This window comes from Callithrix jacchus, chromosome 5 (genome assembly GCF_049354715.1).
Source record: "Callithrix jacchus isolate 240 chromosome 5, calJac240_pri, whole genome shotgun sequence".
NCBI classification, from domain to species: Eukaryota; Metazoa; Chordata; class Mammalia; order Primates; family Cebidae; genus Callithrix; species Callithrix jacchus.
The window spans coordinates 143132796-143156174 of NC_133506.1; the positions used below are offsets into that span (position 1 = coordinate 143132796).

The following is a 23379-nucleotide window of genomic DNA, read 5'->3' on the forward strand; positions in this document are numbered from 1 at the left end:
GTGGTTTGAGATCCAGGGATCCACCCATCCAGTCATAGATGAAGCCAGGAGCTGCTCCTCCCTGGCAGTGTTCCCCTGCCTCTGCCTGGTGACACAGTAGCACAGGTGTTCATGATTCTAGACAAGAAGGCACAAGGGGTGTGCATTATAACACCTATTGGATTTATCTTAGAGGGAGGCCAATTAGGACACATCTGTGTTAGTTACCATTCACTCAAATGAGCAGCCTGAGCAGCTTTGAGAAGCAGCCGCTCTGTGTGCAGCTGATCAGCATGTTTCCCTGCTCCGCACTTGGGGTTTGTGTCCCTTCTTTTCATGCTCCTGATACTGCCAAGCTGCCTTTCGTTGTGGAATATCAGATAGGTTGATACTCCATGCTTGTGGAATAAAGTAAACCAGGCATCATTAGTCTTCTCTCTAGTGCTTATGTGGGGCCAGTTTCTCTGCACATGTCCCCCAAGAAATGCATGCTAGACTGTTACAGATGCTGTCAAGACTGGAGGTTTTGGCAAAGTATGAAAACCCCAACATCCAGACCCGTGGTACCTAATCTCAGTCGTTTGTATGGCTTGTGCTTGCTAAATCATCCCCAAATAAATAGAACTGAAGCATATAAAAGCATTTTTCTATCTTTGAGCCAGACCCTGAATGTCCAGAATTTTAAAGAATTTTCATAAATAACCTTTTTATTGCCTTATTTTTATTTTAAATATTATTACTTAATCGCTGAAGCTGCTTCATTAAATTTTCCTTCTTTTTATGAATGCCAAAGAATTTCATAAGGAATTTCATTCCACTCCAGGAAATTCAAGGTCAGACTTACAACCCTCCACCAGTGAAATGGTTTATTTCTAAAATACTCCTTGGCCAGGCTGTGTCAAAGGTGTTTTGGAGATCACCACCTCGGCCAATCTGTGAGCTCCCTTGAAGGAACACATCGTGCCTTCTCCTAGCCTAGTCCAGCCTCCTTTCAGGCACCTAATAGCTGTTTGACCAATGTTTGTTGAGTAAATGAATACATTGTTAAGTGTACTATTGCATTATGTGTTTGTGATCAGTTTTGTTGAGGTAGCCCTGCTGTCCTGAATGGCAGGAGTCACTGGCTGCTGGCAGTGGGATAGGACTCAGCCCTAGGTCAGCATGGCGGGATGCTGGGGAGCCCTGTTACCAGGCATGAATTGGATTTGATTTCCACTGGTTCTAGTATTTGATCCCTTTGACCTTCAGTTTTCTCTTCCATCATATGGGGATAAATTTCTACTTCAGAGCATGATAGAAAGAAAAACAAGCGATCCTTTTTTAAAGCACTAAAACAGTACTCAACATTATAAATGCTTTGTTCAAAGTGTTAGTGGATTCTTAGTCCCCAGATGCCTTCTGCATGTCCCTGGGTCCAACACTGCTGTCGCTTGACTGCAGCTGCCTGGATGCCTCCCATTCGTCCGATGGATTACAGTCTTTGAGGACTGTCACATCCTAACAGATCAGTTGATCCTCAATAATCATGTCATTAACATGAAGGACAATATTAGTTGCAAACAGTTCTATATAGCACTTATCATGTGCCAGAAACAGTTTACAACAGCTGGTTCTCCTGAAAGTGCTTTACAGCTGTTAAACTCACTTGCTCCTCACAGAAATTTCAGGAGGTAGGTACTGTCATTCTGTCCTGTTTAGAAATGAGGAAACTGAGACTCAGGGTCAAGTAACTTATCCCAGGTCTCACAGCTCATAAACAACAGCAGCAGTAACAGCATCAGCAACTGCTCTGGGCACTGGGCTCAGCACTTCGTATGTGTTAGCCCAGTTCCTCTTCACAACACCCCTGTGAAATGGGTTCTATTTTTAGCTCCTTATGAATGTATAGCATCCAAGTGACAGTGCTGAAATGCTTCACTATTTGTCTGCCGTTTTCAGTTATGAGTGTAGTATCCCTCGTAGACCATTCTATCCAGACTAATTTCCCGAATATGATACGTGCTGACTTGTCAATCTCTTTGTCTCATAGTTTGTGTAAATGCCTTGGCATTAGCCCTGTTTTTTCATATTAGTTTTAATTCCACCTAAGTTATACATTTTTTTTTACTTTTAAAACTTAATACATTTTTAAAAAAATTTAAGATCGTATCATGAAAGAAATAACCTGAAGCGTGCACTTCAAAGAATGTGATCTTTATCTTCTCACCCTAACCCTGTGTCTACACAAGCAGTACGTTGCATGGTTGGGTAATTGCTGGATGATTTTGAGATATGCCAGCAAGAAAAAAAAGTTATGACCAAGAAGCTGGAAAAGTGAAAAAAGCTGTTTGAATTCACTTCAGATGGGTCATTCACTCAACAAAGGTAAATGATTTTTCATTGCCCTGGCAACGTGACCTGCCTGGGCAGTGGGCGTGGTTCATCTGGGTTCAGCCACTTCCGGGGTACCCGTCAGCTCACCCCTGGTAGCGGCTCAGCCCACAGCGGAGGCAGCTCTGCTCCTCTGCCTCCCTTGTTGTTGTCCTTGTTGTTTTTCTTGAGCTCTTTCCCCAGGATTCTGGTTCTGTGCTCTGGTTTCTTTCTAAGTCAGATGATCCACTTGGGATCTCTGTTAGTTCTGGAAGCTTCGACTTTAAAGGAAACAGAACCGCTGTTTCTCTATCTGATGGAGCAGCCGAATGAGGCTTTGCTTTTTCTTTTTCATCTCTTCTCTGGACATGTGTGAATCTGTAAAAACAACCAGCCAGATTTAGTTCTACATTTTAGATTATTCCTCATAAAGATAAGGAGGGTTGGTTTATCTTTTATTGAAATGTTGGGTTAGTGCCTGTGATTTCATCACTCGTAAATGACATTTATATGTTTTAAGATGAATGCTTATTTTTCTGCCATACATACTTTGCACTATACTGGTTTGGGAAAGAATCCACAGATGCCAAATATTATCTGTCTACTTCTTAGTGAAGACAGAGTTGTTAACATGCAAGCATAGTGTCTTCATTTAACAGCACGTTCTCTTTCAGGGTGTATGGGACAGTAGCTGAAGAGAGGGGTGCTCCACCTGGGTTTGCATCCAACTGCGCCTCTTACTAGCCAGTGTGACATTGGACAGGTTACTCATTCCTCTCTGAGTCCCAGTTTCCCCATCTCTAAACTGGGAATGATGATAGGATCTACCTTCTAGAGTAGTTGTGAGGGTTAAGTGAGGTACATGCTAAAAACAGTACCTGGCACATAGTGCCTTGTGAGGGTTGTTATTTTATCACTACCATTACCCTGTTGTCAATGTCTAAACCCATATAAATGGGAGGCTTATATAGTCACTATCTGAATAGAATTTCACACTGGGTGAAGCAGATTGGCCACTGTAGAGACACGGGTAGAAAATATCAATAAAGGTGGGTATAGCCTGGGAACTGAGAGTTTATAAGAGTTTTGCTTATAATGTATAGGTAATCAAAGCTTCAGTTCTCATAATCTGAATTTTAAAAGAATAACATATTTGTCTATTTTACTTTTTTAAAGGTGTCTATTTTTTCTTTTAAAACACAAATATTTATTACCTAGCCTATCTAGTAAGTGGTAAATGTTATATAGGAAACAGAGCACAGTCACTGATGTTTTTAATATTAATTGTATCTTCCTTTCTATCTTTTATTTAGAACGCTTCAACAATAAATACATTTGATAAAGAAAGATGGCTTTAAAAGTACTACTAGAACAAGAGAAAACGTTATTCACTCTTGTAGTATTACTAGGTTATTTGGTAAGTAAACTCCTTGCTTCTTTCATAGTAATGTGGTGAAAGAATTCATGTGTTAATAAGTAGTAGTACAGCTGGGCTCGGTGGCTCAAGCCTGTAATCCCAGCACTTTGGGAGGCCGAGGTGGGTGGATCATGAGGTCAAGAGATCGAGACCATCCTGGTCAACATGGTGAAACCCCGTCTCTACTAAAAATACAAAAAACTAGCTGGACATGGTGGCGCGTGCCTGTAATCCCAGCTACTCAGGAGGCTGAGGCAGGAGAATTGCCTGAACCCAGGAGGCGGAGGTTGCGGTGAGCAGAGATCGCACCATTGCACTCCAGCCTGGGTAACAGGAGCGAAACTCCGTCTCAAATAAAATAAAATAAGTAGTAGTACTACCAAAATTATTTTGTTGTTTATTTTTTTGAGTCAGAGTCTTGCCCTTTCACCCAGGCTGGAGTGCAGTGGTACAATTTTGGCTCATTGCAAACTCTGCCTCCCGGGTTCAAGCGATTCTCCTGCCTCAGCCTCCTGAGTCACTGAGATTACAAGTACCCGCCACCATGCCTGGATAATTTTGTATTTTTAGTAGGGATGGGGTTTCACCATGTTGGCCAGGCTGGTCTCAAACTCCTGACTTCAGGTCATCTGCCCACCTCAGCCTCTCAAAGTGCTAGGATTACAGGTGTGAGCTACCACCATAAATTCTAATTTGGAACGTATCACCTAAACAGATTATGAAGAATTTAGAATAGATTTTTAAAAGTTACTATTTTACGTAGTTGTTTATATTCTTGTTGGTTCCAAAAAGCATGAAAAACAGAAAAGTTTAATATTTGGAAGTTTGATAAAAGATCTATGAAGGTGTTCAAAAGAATGAGATTTATTTAATCTAGAGATAATGATCTACAGATATATAAAGAAATATTTACACTGAAGACAGTACACAACGTTTTCCTGAAAGACAAAGTTAGATTGGATGCAGTGGCTCATGCCTGTAACCAGCACGTTGGACAGCCGAGGCAGGTGGATCATTTGAAGTCAGGAGTTCAAGATCAGCTCGGCAAACAGGGTGAGACCCTGTCTCTACTAAAAATACAAAAATTAGCTGGGCGTGGTGGCAAACACCTGCAATCCCAGCTACTCGGGAGGCTGAGGTAGGAGAATCACTTGACTGTGGGAGGTAGAGGTGGCAGTGAGCTGAAATCGCACCACTGCACTCCAGCCTGGGTGACAGAGCGAGACTACGTCTCAAAAACAAATAAATGAAAATAAATAAATAAAAAAGAAAGAGAAAGTGGAATTCAGGTCAATGTCGGAGAGCTTCCATTCTGTGATTGGAGGCTGTTACTCATGGAATAATGGTATAAGAGGAAGGTCCTGTAATTTCTTTCTTGATGGTCTGAGAGGAAGGTGGTGTAATTTCTTTCTGGAAGACATTACAGCCTCTTTGTGATGGAAGGGAAGCTCCTACTCCTTATAAATAAACTCCAGGGTAGGGAGTTGAGGAGGAGTTGAGGCAAAAGGAGTTAATTAGATCTTTAGCCTCAAATAATTTTCTAGTATCAAACTTCACCTTGAATTCTTCCTCCTACTTGCCCTAGATGTTAAACCTTTGACTGTAAAGAGGTTGTCAGATACCTTCACAGATATTCCTGCTTCAAGGTGGAGGAGGTTAGTACAGAATTATATGCATCAAAAGCAATGTCCTGTGCTAGCCTGTGTGGTAAGCATTGGACAGAACAGCAGTGTCTGTGCCCCCAGTGCCTGCTAAGATTTTCAGCTTCCATTAAGGAAAAGAGTAATGTCAGTAGCACTCTTCAGGGCATTCTTGCTCAGGATAAGAGGTTGGACCCAACATCTTTATCAGTTCTGTGATGCTGCTAATCCCACCATTATTCATGAAATACTGTCTGTTAAGCAGATAAACATACTTTTTTAGGATGATATCATACAAGGTGAACTTGTTGCTTTCAGATAAAATAAGAGACAAAAGCTATATTTTGGAAAATGACAAATAACCTTTGTTTTTGCCAAAGTATAAATTTTCCATCTAAGTCCCGTGCTGTGAACCAAAGTATATGGTTAGGCCCCAGGCAGTGGCTCAATGGTAACCGGTAAAAGCATAAGGTCAGATTTCAGTGGCACTTCTACTTTGAAGCGTTCTGAGAGTTGGACTATTGCCATCTTTATCATCATCACCAAGAATTTTACTGGTGTCCTGATCATTAGAAAGTATTCTTTGAAAGACAATCTCTAAGTAAATATAGTTCAGTTGAAAAGGGTTGAAACTTTCCCATCAAAACCGCATGGCAGGTAAGTCTAAATAATAAATGAGAAGTTTTTGTGGCTATACTAATCTATTCAATTTATTTAATTCATTATACTTGAATATGTTTATTTTTCTTAAAGATTAAACATTTGTTAATTCAGAATTTTTCTGGTAGCAAAAGGACCTTGGTCATATATCAAAGGAGTGATAACTTTTTTTTTATTAATATCTTCTTACTTAGAGATGAGAACAGCTTCTAAGTCATATTGTATCTTGGGTCCCAGAAGGGTATCTGGGGAGGATAGCAGTTAATTCCAAGAAAATGGGGCACCCTGTTTAGAGAATCAATGACTATTCTCTGGAATACAGAGAAGAATTTGGCTCGTTGATTTATTTGTTCCACTGACTTATTCAGAAAGGGTTTTTCTTCCTAAAGTGAAAATTGAATTGACCTCACTCTGAACCAATGTTTACGTTCAGTGATTGTGTGACTAATATTGAAAATATTGTTCCTTTCTTGCAAAAAATATCTTTAACATACTTTAAGATAACATTTGGTTAATTTTTTTTTTCAGTTGTGTAAAGCGACTTGTGAAACAGGAGACTGTAGACAGCAAGAATTCAGGGATCGCTCTGGAAACTGTGTTCCCTGCAGCCAGTGTGGGCCGGGCATGGAGTTGTCTAAGGTACACTGGATACATGGCAAAGCTGTGGATCTGTGTTTGTAAAAGGCATTCTTTTAAACTAAATTCTTGGAGTTAACTATCAATGAAGCGTTGGATACCATGACCAAATTCTTTGATTATTATGTCACTTTAGCCAAATATTACACAATTCTCCTTTTAATACTTTTGATTCATGTGCCTTGCTGAGATAAATAGGTTCTCAAATCCAGAATTCAACAGATGTCATTTTTTAATATATTTTAAGATTTGTAGTATTTCACTAAAACAATAAAATTTTTAAGGTTTATTTGCATTGATCAGAAACAACCAAAATTCCATTGAAGATTTAAAGCTAAAGCATTGGGGGGTGACTGGCAAGATGGCACAATAGGAACAGTTCTGGTCCACAGCTCCCAGCGAGATCAACACAGTAGGTGGATGATTTCTGCACTTCCAACTGAGGTACCCAGCTCATCTCATTTGAACTGGTCAGACAGTGGGTGCAGCCCACGGAGGGTGAGCGGAAGCAGGGTAGTGGGTCGCCTTACCTGAGAAGCATAAGGGATTAGGGAACTCCCTCCCCTAGCCAAAGGAAGCCATGAGGGACTGTGACATGAGGAATGGTGCATTCTGGCCCAGATACAACACTTTTCCCATGGTCTTCACAACTGCAGCCTAGGAGATTCCCTCTAGTGCCTACACCAGCAGGGCCCTGGATTTCAAGCACAAAACTGGGCGGCTATTTGGGCAGACACCAGGCTAGCTGCAGGAGTTTTTTCCATATCCCAGTGGTGCCTGGAATACCAGCGAGAAAGAACTGTTCACTTCCCTGGAAAGGGGGCTGAAGCCAGGGATCCAAGTGGTCTAGCTCAGTGGATCCCACCCCCATGGGGCCCAGCAAGCTAAAATCCAGTGGCCTGAAATTCTCGCTGCCAGCACAGCAGTCTGAAGCCAACCTGGGACGCTCGAGCTTGGTCAGGGGAGGGGAGTCTGCCATTACTGAGGCTGGAGTAGGCAGTTTTCCCCTCACAGTGTCAACGAAGCCTCCGGGAAGTTGGAACTGGGCAGAGCTCAGCACAGCTTGGCAAAGCCACTGTAGCCAGACTGCCTCTTTAGATCTCACCTGTGTGGGCAGGGTATCTCTGAAAGAAAAGGCAGCAGCGTCAATCAGGGGCTTATAGTTAAAACTCCCATCTCCCTGGACAGAGCACCTGGGGGAAGGGACAGCTATGACTGCAGCTTCGGCACACTTAAAACATTCTGCCTGCTGGCTCTGAAGAGAACAGTGGAATTGGGAAAACTGGCTAACCATGTGCAGAGAGCTGAAACTGGACCTCTTCCTTACAACTTAAACAAAAATTAACTCCAGATGGATTGAAGATTTTAGCATAAAACCTAACACCATAAAAATCCTAGAAGAAAACCTAGGCAGTACCATTCAGGACATAGGCATAGGCAAGGACTTCATGACTGAAACACCAAAAGCAACTGGAACAAAAGCCAAAATAGACAAATGGGATCTAATTAAACTAAAGAGCTTCTGCACAGCAAAGGAAACTTTCATCAGAGTGAACAGGGAACCTACAGAACAGGAGAAAAAATTTACAATCTATTCATCTGACAAAGGGCTAATATCCAGAATCTATAAGGAACTTAAACAAATTTACAAGAAAAAAACAAACAACCCCATCAAGATGTGGACAAAGGATATGAGCAGACACTTCTCAAAAGAAGACATTTATGCAGCCAATAAACATGAAAAAACGCTCATCATCACTGGTCATTAGAGAAATGCAAATCAAAACCACAATAAGATACCATCTCACACCAGTTAGAATGGTGCTCATGAAAAAGTCAGGAAACAACAGATGCTGGAGAGGATGTGGAGAACTAGGAACACTTTTACACTGTTGGTCAGAGTGCAAATTAGTACAGCCATTGTGGAAGACAGTGTGGCAATTCCTTAAGGATCTAGAACCAGAAACACCATTTGACCCAGCAATCCCATTACTGGCTATATACTCAAAAGATTATAAATCATTCTGCTATAAAGACACATGCACAGGTATGTTTATTACAGCACTATTTACAATAGCAAAGACTTGGAACCAACCCAAATGTTTATCAATGATAGACTAGATAAAGAAAACGTGGGACATATATACCATGGAATACTATGCAGCCATAAAAAAGGATGAGTTAATGTCCTTTGCAGGGACATGAATGAAGCTGGAATCTATCATTCTCAGCAAAACAGAGGAACAGAAAACCAAACACCACATGTTCTCACTCATAAATGGTAGTTGAGCAATGAGAACACATGGACACAGGGAGGGTAACATCACACACCAGGGCCTGTCAGCGGGTAGTGGGGAAGGGGAGGGATAGCATTAGAAGAAATACCTAATGTAAATGACAGGTTGATGAGTGCAGCAAACCACCATGGCAAATGTATACGTATGTAACAAACCTGCATGTTATGGTTTGTTACATGTATCCCAGAACTTAAAGTATAAAATAATTTTAAAAAAGGAGGAAACAGAAAACCTGAATGCCGCACTTACTGGTACTTCTTTTTCTTAAAATGAATGTTAGCATTGCTAGTCAAGAAGTAGAGCCTGCCAGTGTCTTAAGTAAAGATGCTCTGAGATAGCAGACATTTTCCAAACTAGAGTTTTGAACATTCCTTTGACAGTAGGTGTATTATTACTGATCTCACCACAGTGAGTACGTGCTACTCTCAGGAGCACTTTAAATATATTCATTTCAACCACTATTGCTAAGAAACTGTGTTATATCAGGACATATTTCACAGTCTTGGATGATCCGAAGCCTGTTCTGTTTTTGTTTTTGTTTTGGGAGCACGTTCAGAGCTATACATCCATTTGCTTTATTTGCTGATCTTTTGAAGATGTTACTAGTTGTGGAGAAGTGATGTATTGTTTTGTTTTAAATAAACTTCAAAGCCTTTCTGTTAGAAAAGGAACAATAGATTTTTCTTTTTATTTTAAGGGACTTTTAAAAGAGAAGTCCTTTTTCCCTACAGACTGCCATTATCTAATGTTGAGTCTTGTCATTCATAGATTTTTGATCAATGATTTATAAACAGCAGGAAACAAAGAATTATGCATTGCACAAGTGGCTCCTGATAGATAGCTTTTCTCTCCGGCTTTTGTGTTAAATGAGTGGTGGCATTTAGTATCCTGGGCTTAACATTTGGATTGAAACTGACTGACCTTCAAAGTCTGTGTGGTATCTCATTAACAGTAACAGCTCAACAGGTATTTTTCAACTCCTGTTGATTACAGTAACATGCACTTCAGACATAGATTTTGCTGTGTCAGGTGTAAAAAGATTCATTTATAACATATCTAAGACCAGTAAACAAAATAGTTAAAAATGCCATTATGTCCAAGAAGAAAATAGATTGCTGATGAAAAGAGCCAAACTCTGTAAAATATTTGAAGAGATTTATTCTGAGCCAAAAATGTGTGACCAGTGGCTTGTGACACAGCCTTAGGGAGATCCTGACAATTTGTGCCCAAGATTAGGTAGCGCTACAAGTTGGTTTTATTCAATTTAGGGAAACATAAGACATCACTCAACATTGGTTCTGTCTGGAAAGGCAGGACAACTGGGAGTAGGGAGCAGGTAGGAAAGGGTGATTTCAGGTCGTAGATGGATTCCAGGATTTTCTGATTGCCTATCTGATTATCTAAAGACCTGGAATCAATAGAAAGGAGTACCTGGGTTAAGATAAGGAGTTGTGGAGACCAAGGTTTTATCATGCAGATGAAGCCTCTAGGTAGCCCACATCAGAGAGAATAGATTGTGTTTTCTTACCAGATTTAAAGAGTGTGTTCCATCAGTAATTCCAAAAGGGAGGGGGGTACCATGAGGCATATCTGGGTGCCTCTTCCCATCCTGGCATGAGCTAGTTTTTCAGGTTAACTTTGGAATGTCCTTGGCCTAGAGGGGGGAGTCCATCCAGATGGTGTGGGGCTTAGAATTTTAATTTTGGTTTAAAGATGATGACATTTATTTTCCTCAAATGTTCTTTCTTTTCCAAATCTCTGTGAAAATCTGAATGAAACTTTACAGATTCTAAGAGATGAATAAATAATTTTTAAGAAATTATTGTCTTCATCCTTTGAATCTGCAGAATACAACCTTAAGGTAACTTTTGGAGAATCAGACCAAAAGATGAAAGTCCTGTTAGCCTTATTACTATTTTTTTAAATTGAGAAATCATTTTCCAGTTTCTGGTTTCATATATATGAGGAATTTAGAGGTTGCTACTCTATCCCAACAGCAAGTAAAAAGCTTTGCAAGCAGCTACAGAGAATCACAATACACTGCTGCATAAGCCTCCCCGGGAGCCAGCACCATGTTAGGAAACCCGCACTGTTATTGGCAGACTGCTCCAGCCTCGGTTTAGAAAAGTCTGAGAGTGACAAACTTCAGGAGGACCCACTCATAGAGCGCCCTCTCTTGCTTTTGTGAGTTTTACCTCCAGTCACTCAAACAGATTCTCACAGTAAATGTCAAAAAAAAAAAAAAAATCCCCCTTATTTTTCTGACAGGGGAGGCAGACAAGGAACATTTTGAAATATGCTAGAGCACTTTGTTTTTCTTGACTGCCCTCAAGAGAAACGCAGACACCAGAGGCTTACCTGCCAGGGCTTTATTAGAGCCTAACTAATGTGGGGATGGGAAACACTGCCTCAGCCTGCTCCAGCCATTCTCTCCCATTTAAAGGCAAACGAGCAACTGAGAGGCACTGGGGAAGCTTACAGTCCAGAGGCACAGGCCTGCACAGGACTATGGAAAGCTGCCCTTTCCCCCACATCTCACCTCCACATTACTAAAGGCCTGTTTACAGCAGCACCTTGTACCCAGTGTATCATCTATGACATTTAACAAAAATGTACAAAGCATACTAAAAGGCAAAAAATACTGTTTGAAGAGACAAAGCAAGCATCAAAACCAGCCTTGGCAAGGAACGTGAAATTATGAGAGAGAATCAAGAACAACTGATTAATATGCTAATAGCATTTATCATTAGTATTCTAATATTAATATGCTAATCTGAGAAAGGAACAGAAGAAATATTTGAAACAATAATGACTTAAAAAATTCCCCAAGTTAATGCCAGACATCAAAAACCACAGATCCAGGAAACTCAGAGAACATCAAGCAAGATAAGTGGCAAAAAACGACACCAGTTATATCATCTGCACATTGCAGAAAAACAAAGAAAAAACCTTGGAAGAAGCTAGAGGGAAAAAAAACGCCATATGTACTCAGGGGCAGAAATAAGAATGACATCTGACTTTTCCTTAGAAATCATGCAAGGCAGAAGAGAGTGCAATGAAACATTTAAAGTATTGAGAAAAAAAAAATCACTTAAAATTCTGTATCCTGAGAAATTATCCTTCAAAATTAAGGACAAATAAAGACTTTCTCAGTCAATTGAGGGAATTTGTTACCAGTAGACCTGCCTTGTAAGAAATGTTAAAAGAAGTTCTTTAGACAGGAGGAAAATAATATAGGTTAGAAACATGGATCCACATAAAGAAAAGAAGAGCATCAAAGAAGGGCTGCCGGGCACGGCGGCTCATGCCTGTAATCCCAGCGCTTTGGGAGGCCGAGGCGGGTGGATCACGAGGTCAAGAGATCAAGACCATCTGGTCAACATGGTGAAACCCCGTCTCTACTAAAAATACAAAAATTAGCTGGGCATGGTGGCGCATGCCTGTAGTCCAGCTACTTGGGAGACTGAGGCGTTAGAATTGCTTGAACCCAGGAGGCGGAGGTTGTGGTGAGCCAAGATTGCCCATTGCACTCCAGCCTGGGTAGCAAGAGCGAAACTCCATCTCAAAAAAAAAAAAGAAGTGCTGAGTGAAGGTAAAATAAAAACTTTAATTTTCCTATTCTTAATTGATATAACAGATGATAGTGTGTTGAAACTAGTAATAGCAATAGTATATCTGATTGAGAATGCTTGTATGTGTATACACACACACATATAGATAAAATGAATTGCAGCAATGATGCAAAGTATGGGAAGGAGGAATTAGCATTATTTTGTTATTATAAGACATTCACACTACCTATGAAATAGTACAGTGTTAATTGAAAGTAGGCTTGGACTGCATATAAATGTACAGTGCAACCTCTAGGGCAACCACTAAAAACGTGTAAAAAGAAGTATAACTGATATACTAAAAAAGGAGCAAAAATGAAACCATGTAAAATGCTCTATTAAAATTGTAAAAGGGAAAATGTGGAAGACAAAAATGAGAACAAATAACAAGGGCAACAAATAGAAAACAGTAATATGGTAGCTATTACCCTAACTATATCATTAATCATTTTCAGCATCAGTGGTCTGAATTTACCAATTTATAAACAGAGATTGTCAGAGCAGGTCAAAAAACAAGATCTAACTCTGTGATCTATAAGAACTCACTTCAAATATAAAGACATACATAGATGAAAAGTAAGTAAATGGAGAAATATACACCATGCTAACACTAATCAGAAGGGCAGAAGTAGCTATATTAATTTCAGACAGAGCAGACTTCAAAGCAAAGGCAGATGTCAGGAATAGAGATAGACATTACATAATAATAAGGGGCATAATTCTTTAAGAAAGTATAACAATCTTTAATGGGTATGCCCCTAGCAACAGAGCATCAAACCATGTGGAATAGAAACTGATAGAACTACAAGGAGATACAGATAAATCCACTATTATAGTTGGAGACTTCAACATTATCAGAAATAGACAGATTCAGCAGGCAGTAGGTCAGTAAGGACATAATTGTTCTCAATACTGCCAATCAACTGGTTATAACTGATACCTATAGACAACTTCATTCAGCAACAGCAGAAGATACATTATTCTCAAGCACTCATGAAAAGTTCACCAAGCTAGAGCACTCTTGGGGCCATAGAACACCTTAACAAATTTAAAAGCATAGAAATCATATAGTGTCTGCTGTCAGATCACAGTGGAATAAAACTAGAAATCAATAGCAGAAAGATAGCTGGAAAATTCTAAAATACTTGGAGATTAAGAACACACTTCTTTTTTTTTTTTTAGACAGAGTTTTGCTCTTGTTACCCAGGCTGGAGTGCAATGGCAGGATCTCGGCTCACCGCAACCTCCGCCTCCTGGGTTCAGGCAATTTTCCTCCCTCAGCCTCCTGAGTAGCTGGGATTACAGGCATGCGCCCCCATTCCCAGCTAATTTTTTTGTATTTTTAGTAGAGACGGGGTTTCACCATGTTGACCAGGATGGTCTCAATCTCTTGACCTTGTGATCCACCCGCCTCGGCCTCCCAAAGTGCTGAGATTACAGGCATGAGCCACTACGCCCTGCCAGGAACACACTTCTAAATAGCACATGAGTCAAGGAGGATACTGCAAGATCAATTTTAAAATATTTTGAACTAAATGAAAATGAAAACAGAACTTATGAAAAATTGTGTGGGATGCAGTGAAGCAGTGCTCAGAGGCACATATTAGAAAAAAGAAAGACCCAAAATTGGTGGTCTAAGCTTATATCTTATAAAACTAGAAAAAGAAGAGCAAATTAAATTCAGAGTAAGTGGAATAAAATAAATAATAACTATTAAAGCAGAAATCAATGAACTTAAAAACAGAAACTTCGTAGAGAAAATCAACAAAACCAAAAAGTGATTTTTTGAAAAGATCAATAAAATTGATGATTCTCTAACTAGGCTTACTTAGAAAATAAGGGAGAGGACACGAATTACTAGTATCAGAAATGAAAACGTGGACATCACTACAGGGACTTTAGAAATGCTATGAACTCAATGCTCACACATTTGGTAACCTAGATGAAATGGATCAATTCCTTGAAAGACGCAATCTGACAAAGCTCACACAAGAAGAAAACCACACTCTGTATAGGCTTATATCGACTGAAGAAATTGAATAAATAATTAATAAACTTCCAAAACAGAGAGCACCAGTTTAAAGAGAATTTACTGGTGAATTCTACCAAAACATTAAAAAGAGATTATACAAATTCTCCATAATTTCTCCCAGAATATAGCAGAGAAAATACTTCCTAACTCATTCTGTGAGGCCAGAAATCACCCTAATGCCTAAACCAAAGACTTTACAAAAAAACTACAGACCAATATTTCTCATGAACATAGATACAAAAATTCTCAACAAATATTAGCAAATTGAATCCAATGATGTATTTTTTAAAATTACACACTGTGACAAAGTGGGATTTATCCCACATACACATGGCTGGTTCAACATTTGAAATTCAGTTAATGTAATCTGTCACATCAATGGGCCAAAGAGGGAAAAAGATCACATATACAGCAGTGAGTGCACAAAAAGCGTTTGAAAAATCGAATACCCATTCATGATCAAAAACAATAACAAAATCTCTCAGTTAACTAGGAATGGAAAGGAATGTCCTCTATTTGGCAAAGAATTTCTACAACCGCAACAACAAAACCAAAACTCTAGAGTTGACATCATACTTAATGATGGAAACTAGAAGCTTTCCACTAAGACCAGGAACGAGGCAAGGCTGTTCCCTTTCACCATGCATTTTCAACATCATACTAGAAATCCTAACTCATACACCAAGACAAATAAAAAAAAAAGAAATAAAAGGTAAACTGATTTGAAGGAAGAAATAAAGTTCTTCTTGTTCATAGATGGCATGATCATCTATGTAGAAAATGCAAAAGAATTAACAGAAAACTCTTGGGATAAATAAGCAATTATAGTAATATTTCAGGATACCTGGGTAATGTATGGAAGTCAGTAACTTTCATATATATTGGCAATGAACAAGTGGGATTTGAAATTAAAAATAATATCATTTATATTAGCACCCTCCAAAAATAAAATACCTAGGTATAAATCTAACAAAATATGTACAAGATTTTTATAAGGAAAATTGCAAGACTCTGATGAAAGAAATAAAAGAAGAAATCAATAAATGGAGAGATATTCCATGTTTATGGATAGGAAGATTCAATACTGCCAAGATGTCAGTTCTTCTCAACTTAATTTATAGATTCAGTGGAATCCCAGTAAAAATCCCAGCAAGTTATTTTGTAGATATTGGATATTGACAAACTACATTTTAAAAGTTTATATGGAGAGGCAAAAGATCCAGAAAAGTCAACACAATTTTTTAGAAGAAAAAGTTGGAGGATTGACACTACCCACATCAAGACTTATTGTAAAAATACAGTAATCAAGGCAGTGTGATGTTGGCAAAAGAAGAGACAGATCAATCAATGGAACAGAATAGAGAGCCAGGAATAGACCCAGGTAAGTATAGTCATCTGGTCTTTGGCAAAGGTGCAAACAATATAATGGAGAAAAGATACACTCGTCAGCAAATGGATCTAAAACAACTTGACATCCACATGCAAAAAATTAATCTAGACACAGACCTAACTCAAAACAGATCACAGACCTAACTGTGAAATACAAAGCTATAAAACTCCTAGAAGATTTTCTCTAGAAGAACTTGGGTTTGGTGATGACTTTTTTATATGATACCAAAGGCACAACCTATGAAAGAAATAATTATTAAGCTAGACTTCATTAAAATTAAAAATTTCCACTCTGCCTAAGACACTGTTAAGAGGAAAAAAATACAAGCCAAAAAATGGTGGAAAATATTTGCAAAAGATACCTGAAAAAAGGACTGTTATTCAAAACCTACAAAAAATTATTAAAATGCAAAACTAAGAAAACAAACAAATCCAATTTAAAAATAGGTAAAAGACTTTAACAAATACCTCGCTAAAGAAGATAAACAGGTAGCAAATAAGCATATGAAAAGATCCTCCATATATAGTATGCATAAGGAAAATGCAAATTTAAGCAAAAATGAGATACTGCTGTATACCTATTAGAAATCCAGAATCCAGAACACAGACGACACCAAAGACTGTCAAGGATATGGAGTAACAGGAGTGCTCATTCCTTGCTAGCAGAAACGCAAAATGGTACAGCCATTTGGAAGACAACTTGGCAGTTTCTTACAAAACTAAGTATACTCTTGCTATTTGATCCAGCAGTTGTGCTCCTTAGTAATTTATCAAAAGAATGGACACTTAACACTTATACAAAAACCTGCACACAGATGCTTATAGTAGGTTTATTCACAATTATGAAGACTTGGGAGCAACCCAGAGGTACTTTAGTAAGTGATGGGTAAATAAGCTGTGATACATCCCTGCAATGGAATATTACTCTGCACTAAAAGGAAATGAGCTATCAAGCCATGAAAAGACAAAGAGGGCCTTCAATGCACATTACAAAGTGAAAGAAGCCTATTTGAAAAGTGTGCTTACTGTATGATTACAAGTATATGACATTTTAGAAAAGGCAAAAGTACGGAAGCAGTAAAAAGATCACTGGTTGCCAGGGTAAGGGTGAGGGAGGGCTGAGTACTCGGGGCATGGAGAATTTGTAGGGCAGGGAATCCACTACTCTGCATGATACTGTAATATCGGATGCATATCATTCTGTGTTCAAACTCACAGAATATAACAAGAAGAATAAACCCTAATGTTAACCGTGGAACTTCGGTGACAGTGATGTCTTCATGGATTGTAACGAATGTACCATTCTGGTGCAGGGTGCTGATAAAAGTGAGGTTCTGTGTGTGGCAGGGTAAGGTAGGGTATATAAGGGCTATCTCTCTACCTTCCTCTCAATTTTGTTATGAGCCTAAAAACTGCTCTAAAAATTATGTTTATAAACAAATAATCCATCTTCTGAGAACACTATCTGATAATAGGCATTGTATTTCACATTCCTATGGCTATCCAGAAGAAACATTTTTCTCTAGATAGCAATTTTCCTTAAGGATTGAAACAACTGTCCCCCTGTGAGGGAAGCAGTCAAAGGGAAGCAACCAGGGAGAGATCCAAGATGGCTGATCACTGGCAGCTGAGGCTTGTAGCTCCCAGTGAAAGCACAGAGAATGAGAGGACGCCACATTTTCAGACAAGTTTTTGTTGCTCACAGACCAAGAGATTCCCAGCGGAGGAGCCCCACGGGTCACCAGCGCAACTCTTGTGGCCGGCACAGCGGTTGTCCCTGCAGAGTAAATGGGACAGGGTCCCCTTTTGGTCGATGTTTGGACCTCCGCAAAGGCAGAGTCGCCTGTTCAGCTGATGGAAGAAGGGATTCAGGATGGAAGCCAGACTGGAAACTCCCGGGCAGAGAAGCACCAAGAATCTTGATGCCGCTGTTCTAGCCTGCGCAGTGGGTTGCTCAGATTTCAGCGCTGGGAATTAACAAGTTGGACATACACTTAGAGACCTAATTTGAAAGTCGGTAATTACAAAGATGACAGGTGGATAAATTTACAATGATGGGAAGAAACCAGTGTAAAAAGGCTGAGAATACTCAAAATCAGAATGCCTCTCCCTCTACAGGGGATCACAGTTCCTCATCAACAAGGGAACAAGGCCTGATGGAGAACGAGTGCATTCCATTAACAGAATTAGGCTTCAGAAGAAGGATAATAAGAAACTTCTGTGAGTTAAAAGAACATGTTCAAGCCCAATGTAAAGAAACTAAGAACCTTGAAAAAAGGTTTGACAAAATCCTAACAAGAATAGACAATTTATAGAGGAATATAAGTGAATTAATGGAAGTGAAGAATGCAGTAAGAGAACTCTGTGAAATATGCACAGGTTTTAACACTTGATCAAGCAGAAGAAAGGATATCAGAGGTCGAAGACCAACTTAATGAAATGAAAGGAGAAGAAAAGATTAGAGAAGAAAAAGTAAAAAGGAATGAGCAAAGTCTCCAAGAAATATGGGACTATATGAAAAGACCTAATTTACATTTGATAGGTGTACCTGAATGTCATGAAGAGAATGAATCCAAGTTGGAAAATACTCCTCAGGATATTATTCAGGAAAACTTTCCTAACCTAGTAAGTTGGGACAATACTCATCTCCAGGTAATACAGAGAACACCACAAAGATATTCCTCAAGTAGAGCAACCCCAAGACACATAATTGTTAGATTCACCAGGGTTGAAATAAAGGAGAAAATTCTAAGGGCAGCTAGAGAGAAAGGTCAAGTTACCCATAAAGGGAAGCCTATCAGACTTACAGCACATCTCTCAGCAGAAACCCTACAAACTAGAAGAGAGTGGGGGTCAATATTCAATATCCTCAAAGAAAAGAATTTTCAACCCAGAATCTCATATCCAGCCAAACTAAGCTTTATAAATGAAGGAAAAATAAAATTTTTCACGAACAAGCGAGCACTCAGAGATTTCATCACCACCAGGCCTGCTTTACAAGAGCTTCTGAAAGAAGTACTACACACAGAAAGGAACAACCAGTATCAGTCATCCCAAAAACTTATCAAAAGGTAAAGAAGTATCTCCATAATGAAGAATCTATATCAACTAATGGGCAAAATAGCCAGCTAGCATTAAATGACAATATTAAACTCACAAATATCAATATTAATCCTAAATTTAAATGGATTAAACACCCCAATCAAAGACACAGACATGCACACTGAATAAAAAGTCAAAACACATTGGCATTCTGTATCCAGATTCATCGCCTAAGCAAAGACACACAAAGACTCAAAACAAAAGGTTGGAGGAAGACTCGCCAATCAAATGGAGAGAGAGAAAAAAAAAAACCAGGAGTTGTAACTTATGTCTCTGACAAAATAGACTTTAATAGTAACAAAGACTAAAAGAAACAAAGAAGGACGTTACATAATGATAAAAGGATCAATGCAACAACAGGAGTCAATGATCACAAATATATATGCACCCAATATAGGAACACCCAGATACATAAGACAAGTTTTCAATGACTTATAAAGAGACTTAGACTCCCGCACAATAATAGCGGGAGACTTTGACACCACATTGTTAATATTCGACGGATCAATGAGATAGAAAATTAACAGGAACATCTATGATTTGAACTCAGACCTGGAACAAGTAAACTCAATGAATATTTATAGAATTCTTCACCCCAGGTCCACAGAACATACATTTTTTTTAGTATCACATTACACCTATTTTGAAAGTGACCACATAAATGGAAGCAAATCACTCTTTAGCATTTGTGTAGCATTTCACAGACTTAAATGAAATATTGGTTGGCTATTTGTTTGTTATTTTCTTTCCTTATTCCTTCCTGTCTCCGCTGTTAAGCACAACTATCGGCATAAAAGAGGTTTTTAATACCTACCTTTAGATTGCTTTCCAGCCTGGGCAATAGAGCAAGACTCCTGTTCTCTCTCCCCCTTTTCTCTTTCTCTTTCTTTCTTTCGAAAAAAAAAAAAAAAAAAAAAAACAAAGGGAAGCAACCAGAACAATTCTGCCTTTATGTACTTATTTCATTTGTTCATCTTCTGTTTCAGTATTTATTATAATTTTTTTTGAAAAAAGAACAGGACAAATTGAGTGAGCAGCAATAAAAGTAAAGGTAATAATGTCAGTGAAAAATGAGATCTTAGGACCCACATGCCTACCCTGAGCTGTCCACCTGGAAGCCCATGTCGTTCAGCTTTTCTTCCCCTGTATCTACAGAGCACCCAGCTCCTGACACACACACGTAACTGAGTGAAGAAATCAGTCAATCTCAAATATTTCTTGGAAAAAAAAGTGACACTTAAATCTAGTAGTATAAAAATGAATGAATTTGCTTATATGTTATAAATCATATATTTTGCTAAATGCTTTATCGTAGTTTTAGCTCCTAATAAATAAAATCAGCGATTTAAATTTGCTAATGCTCTAACATACAACAGAGAGACAAAGGATTCAAACATACAAATGAAAACATAAATATATTTTTATTTTCCACTTCACTTAAGTCAGGGAGCTTGAACTTTTTAAAAGCAATTACTTTAAGCTTAGATATTTTTTAATTGTCCATTTACAAATTTTCAATTTCTTCTTTTCATTGTGACTTTTGTGACAGCGTATGTCTTTCAGAGGAAAGAAAAATTGGTTTTGAGTATATTAAAGTCAGATAAATCACAGAAATTAAAATTACATTTAACTGGCTAATTCTCACTTCTAAGCTTTACAAATCAAAGGAAAATTTAGTCATTTGATCAAGACTAAGCTTTAACACTTTTTTCAGAAAACTACATTTATAAATAATCTTTTTTAAAACTTGAGATATTAAATATATAGTTTGGGCTGGACATGGTGGCTCACACTTGTAATCCCAGCACTTTGGGAGGCCAAGGTGGGTGGATTGCCTGAAATCATCAAGACCAGCCTGGCCAACGTGGTAAAACCCCATCTCTACTAAAAATACAAAAATTAGCCAGGCATGGTGGCAGGCGCCTGTAATCCCAGCTACTCGGGAGGCTGAGGCAGGATAATCGCTTGCTTCTGGGAGGCAGAGGTTGTGGAGAGCCAAGATCGTGCCACTGCACTCTAGTCTGGGTGAAAAAGTGAGACCCTGTCTCAAATTAATGAATAATAAATTAATGAATAAATAGATAAATAGATAGTTTAGAGGGATACCTTTTAATTTGTAATTAAGTCTGAGAGCCCTCACTTTTTGACTGAGGCTTAGAATTTTGGTTACCTGTGGTATTTGAAATTTTGAAAGCATAGTAAAAAAAACTTTTTAAAGTTAGTTATGAAAAATAAGAAAAGCTAGACCAAATTATTGATATGTACAACTGAAGTTTTTTTATATTGAGGGTAAAAAGCACATTTTTTAATGGGCCATTAGCATTTTCAAATAACCTTTATTTTAACATTATGCTACTTGTTTCTCTGGGTTAAAGGTATCTTAAAACTTCTGACATTTTCTGTTCTCCAGTTCATCTGTCTAAAATAGCACACTCTGGGTCATGAGGTTCTTTCAATTACAAACATGTATCTGTGCCTTAAAACTAGAGCTTGGAAGTGCTTTGGTTAAGCAGGTATAGTTAAACTTTCCATCTGTGGTTTTATTACTCCTAATTATTATTTTCTTTGGAAGGCATTCAATTCTATTTTTTCCCAAGGTGTCTGATCGTCCCTTCCCATTGTTAGTTAGGTTACTGCCATAAAAACGTGTAGTCAGGGCTGGCTGGGGCTGCTGGAATCGTATTCTTGGCCTCTTTTCACTTCCTTTCAATTATTAGGTATTAAGAAGTCTGCACAGCAGCTCCCGGTCCACCGACGCTGTTGTTGACTTACACTGACGATACCCTTCCCTTCTTTGGCCACTTTTAAAAGATTGCTTATTTAACTGTTTACCTTGGGCTATGTTCACGTAAACGACATCTCTTAACATAAATATGAACTATCTTTTGTAACACATATTATGCAACTAAGATAATATTGGCTGATTTTTCATACAGTGAGCCAGGTACTGTGTGTTTTTTTGAGACAGAGTTTCGCTCTTGTTGCCCGATCTTGGCTCACTGCAACCTCTTGGGTTCAAGTGATTCTCTTGCCTCAGCATCCAGAGTAGCTAGGACTACAGACGTGCGCCACCATGCCTGGCTAATTTTTGTACTTTTAGTAGAGACAGGGTTTCACAATGTTGGCCAAGATGTTTTCAATCTCCTGACCTTGTGATCCACCTGCCTTGGCCTCCCAAGGTGTTGGGATTACAGGCGTGAGCCACCGCGCCTGGCCAACATATGTTTTAAATAGGGAATATAACCATCCCCATCTTACGGACAGGGAAACTGAGGTACAGTAGTTCATTGATCTGTCCGTTTTGCTAGTAAGTAACAGTGTGGGAGGAAGGAGTGGTGGAGTCATGTGGGGGTAGTGATCTCCTGCTCGTTTTGTAAATGGCCTAGTACAATGCTCTCTGATAGAACTGTCTTTGATGGTGGAAGTGGTCTCTATCTGATCTGTCCAATATAATAAGAGCAACTAGTCACTGGGGTCACTGAACACTTGCAGAATTTTATTGCATTTTAATTGCTTAAAATTAAATGAGGCCACATGGGGCCTGGCTATTGTGTTGGACAGTACGACTCTAGAATGATTAACTTTCTTCCAGCAATTCTGGCATGAGACCAGCCTCTAAAACAAGGAGATGCCAGAATCATGTTGATCTAATGCCCATGCACCCTGGGAGCTGCCTTGTGGTCAGCCTTCTTCCTGCCCTTCCTTTTCTGAGCTGCCACCAGTTCCCAACCCATCTGTTTCCAGTCCTCCATGCTCCTCAGGCCAGATGCTGTTCCCCTGGGCGTTCTGAGCAGGCGTCTTTCACTAGCTCCTTTGCTTCCCTTCCTGAAAGCCCCACGCAGCATCTCTTTTATAGCAATTCTGTCCACATTTTGGGGAAAGTATCTCACAGGTCGCTGATCATGTGGAGTCTGAGGATTTTATCCCATTGAGCCATATTTACCCTATCTCTCCTCCACTACAGGATTTCATTTTTGAAAGTGAATGAGAAAGAGAATTCAGAATGTTTTTCCTGTTTCAGAGTCAAAAAATACAAAATCTTGTTCTTGGTGCCCCATAAGTAGTACCTGCTAGGCATTCTGAGCCATAAATACGGTGAGGGTTACTCGGCCATCAGGCATCCTTTCAGCTCCCGAAAATAAACCTCGATTTGGGATATGTGGGAGTGGATGATTTTTGTTTTCCTGTAGTAACTGCATTAGACTTTTGATTGTTACTGCCTAGAATTCACCCAGCCCCATCCCATCCTCCTCCCCGGTATTAATGC

The 23379-nt window shown here is 39.0% G+C and overlaps 1 protein-coding gene across 6 annotated transcripts in view; it reads left to right on the top strand.

Annotated features, from left to right (window-relative positions):
* Positions 1 to 23379, top strand: part of TNFRSF19 (TNF receptor superfamily member 19) — a 109358-nt gene that overhangs the window by 16493 nt on the left and 69486 nt on the right. For all 6 annotated transcript variants that reach the window (XR_008481772.2, XR_008481771.2, XM_008998029.5 and 3 more), the window contains exons 2-3: positions 3642 to 3745; positions 6574 to 6684. Coding sequence is in view for 4 of the 6 variants with exons in the window: in XM_008998029.5 (XP_008996277.1) it covers positions 3677 to 3745; positions 6574 to 6684 (180 nt within the window). In the remaining 2 variants the exon portion in view is untranslated. The remainder of the gene's footprint in view (positions 1 to 3641; positions 3746 to 6573; positions 6685 to 23379) is intronic.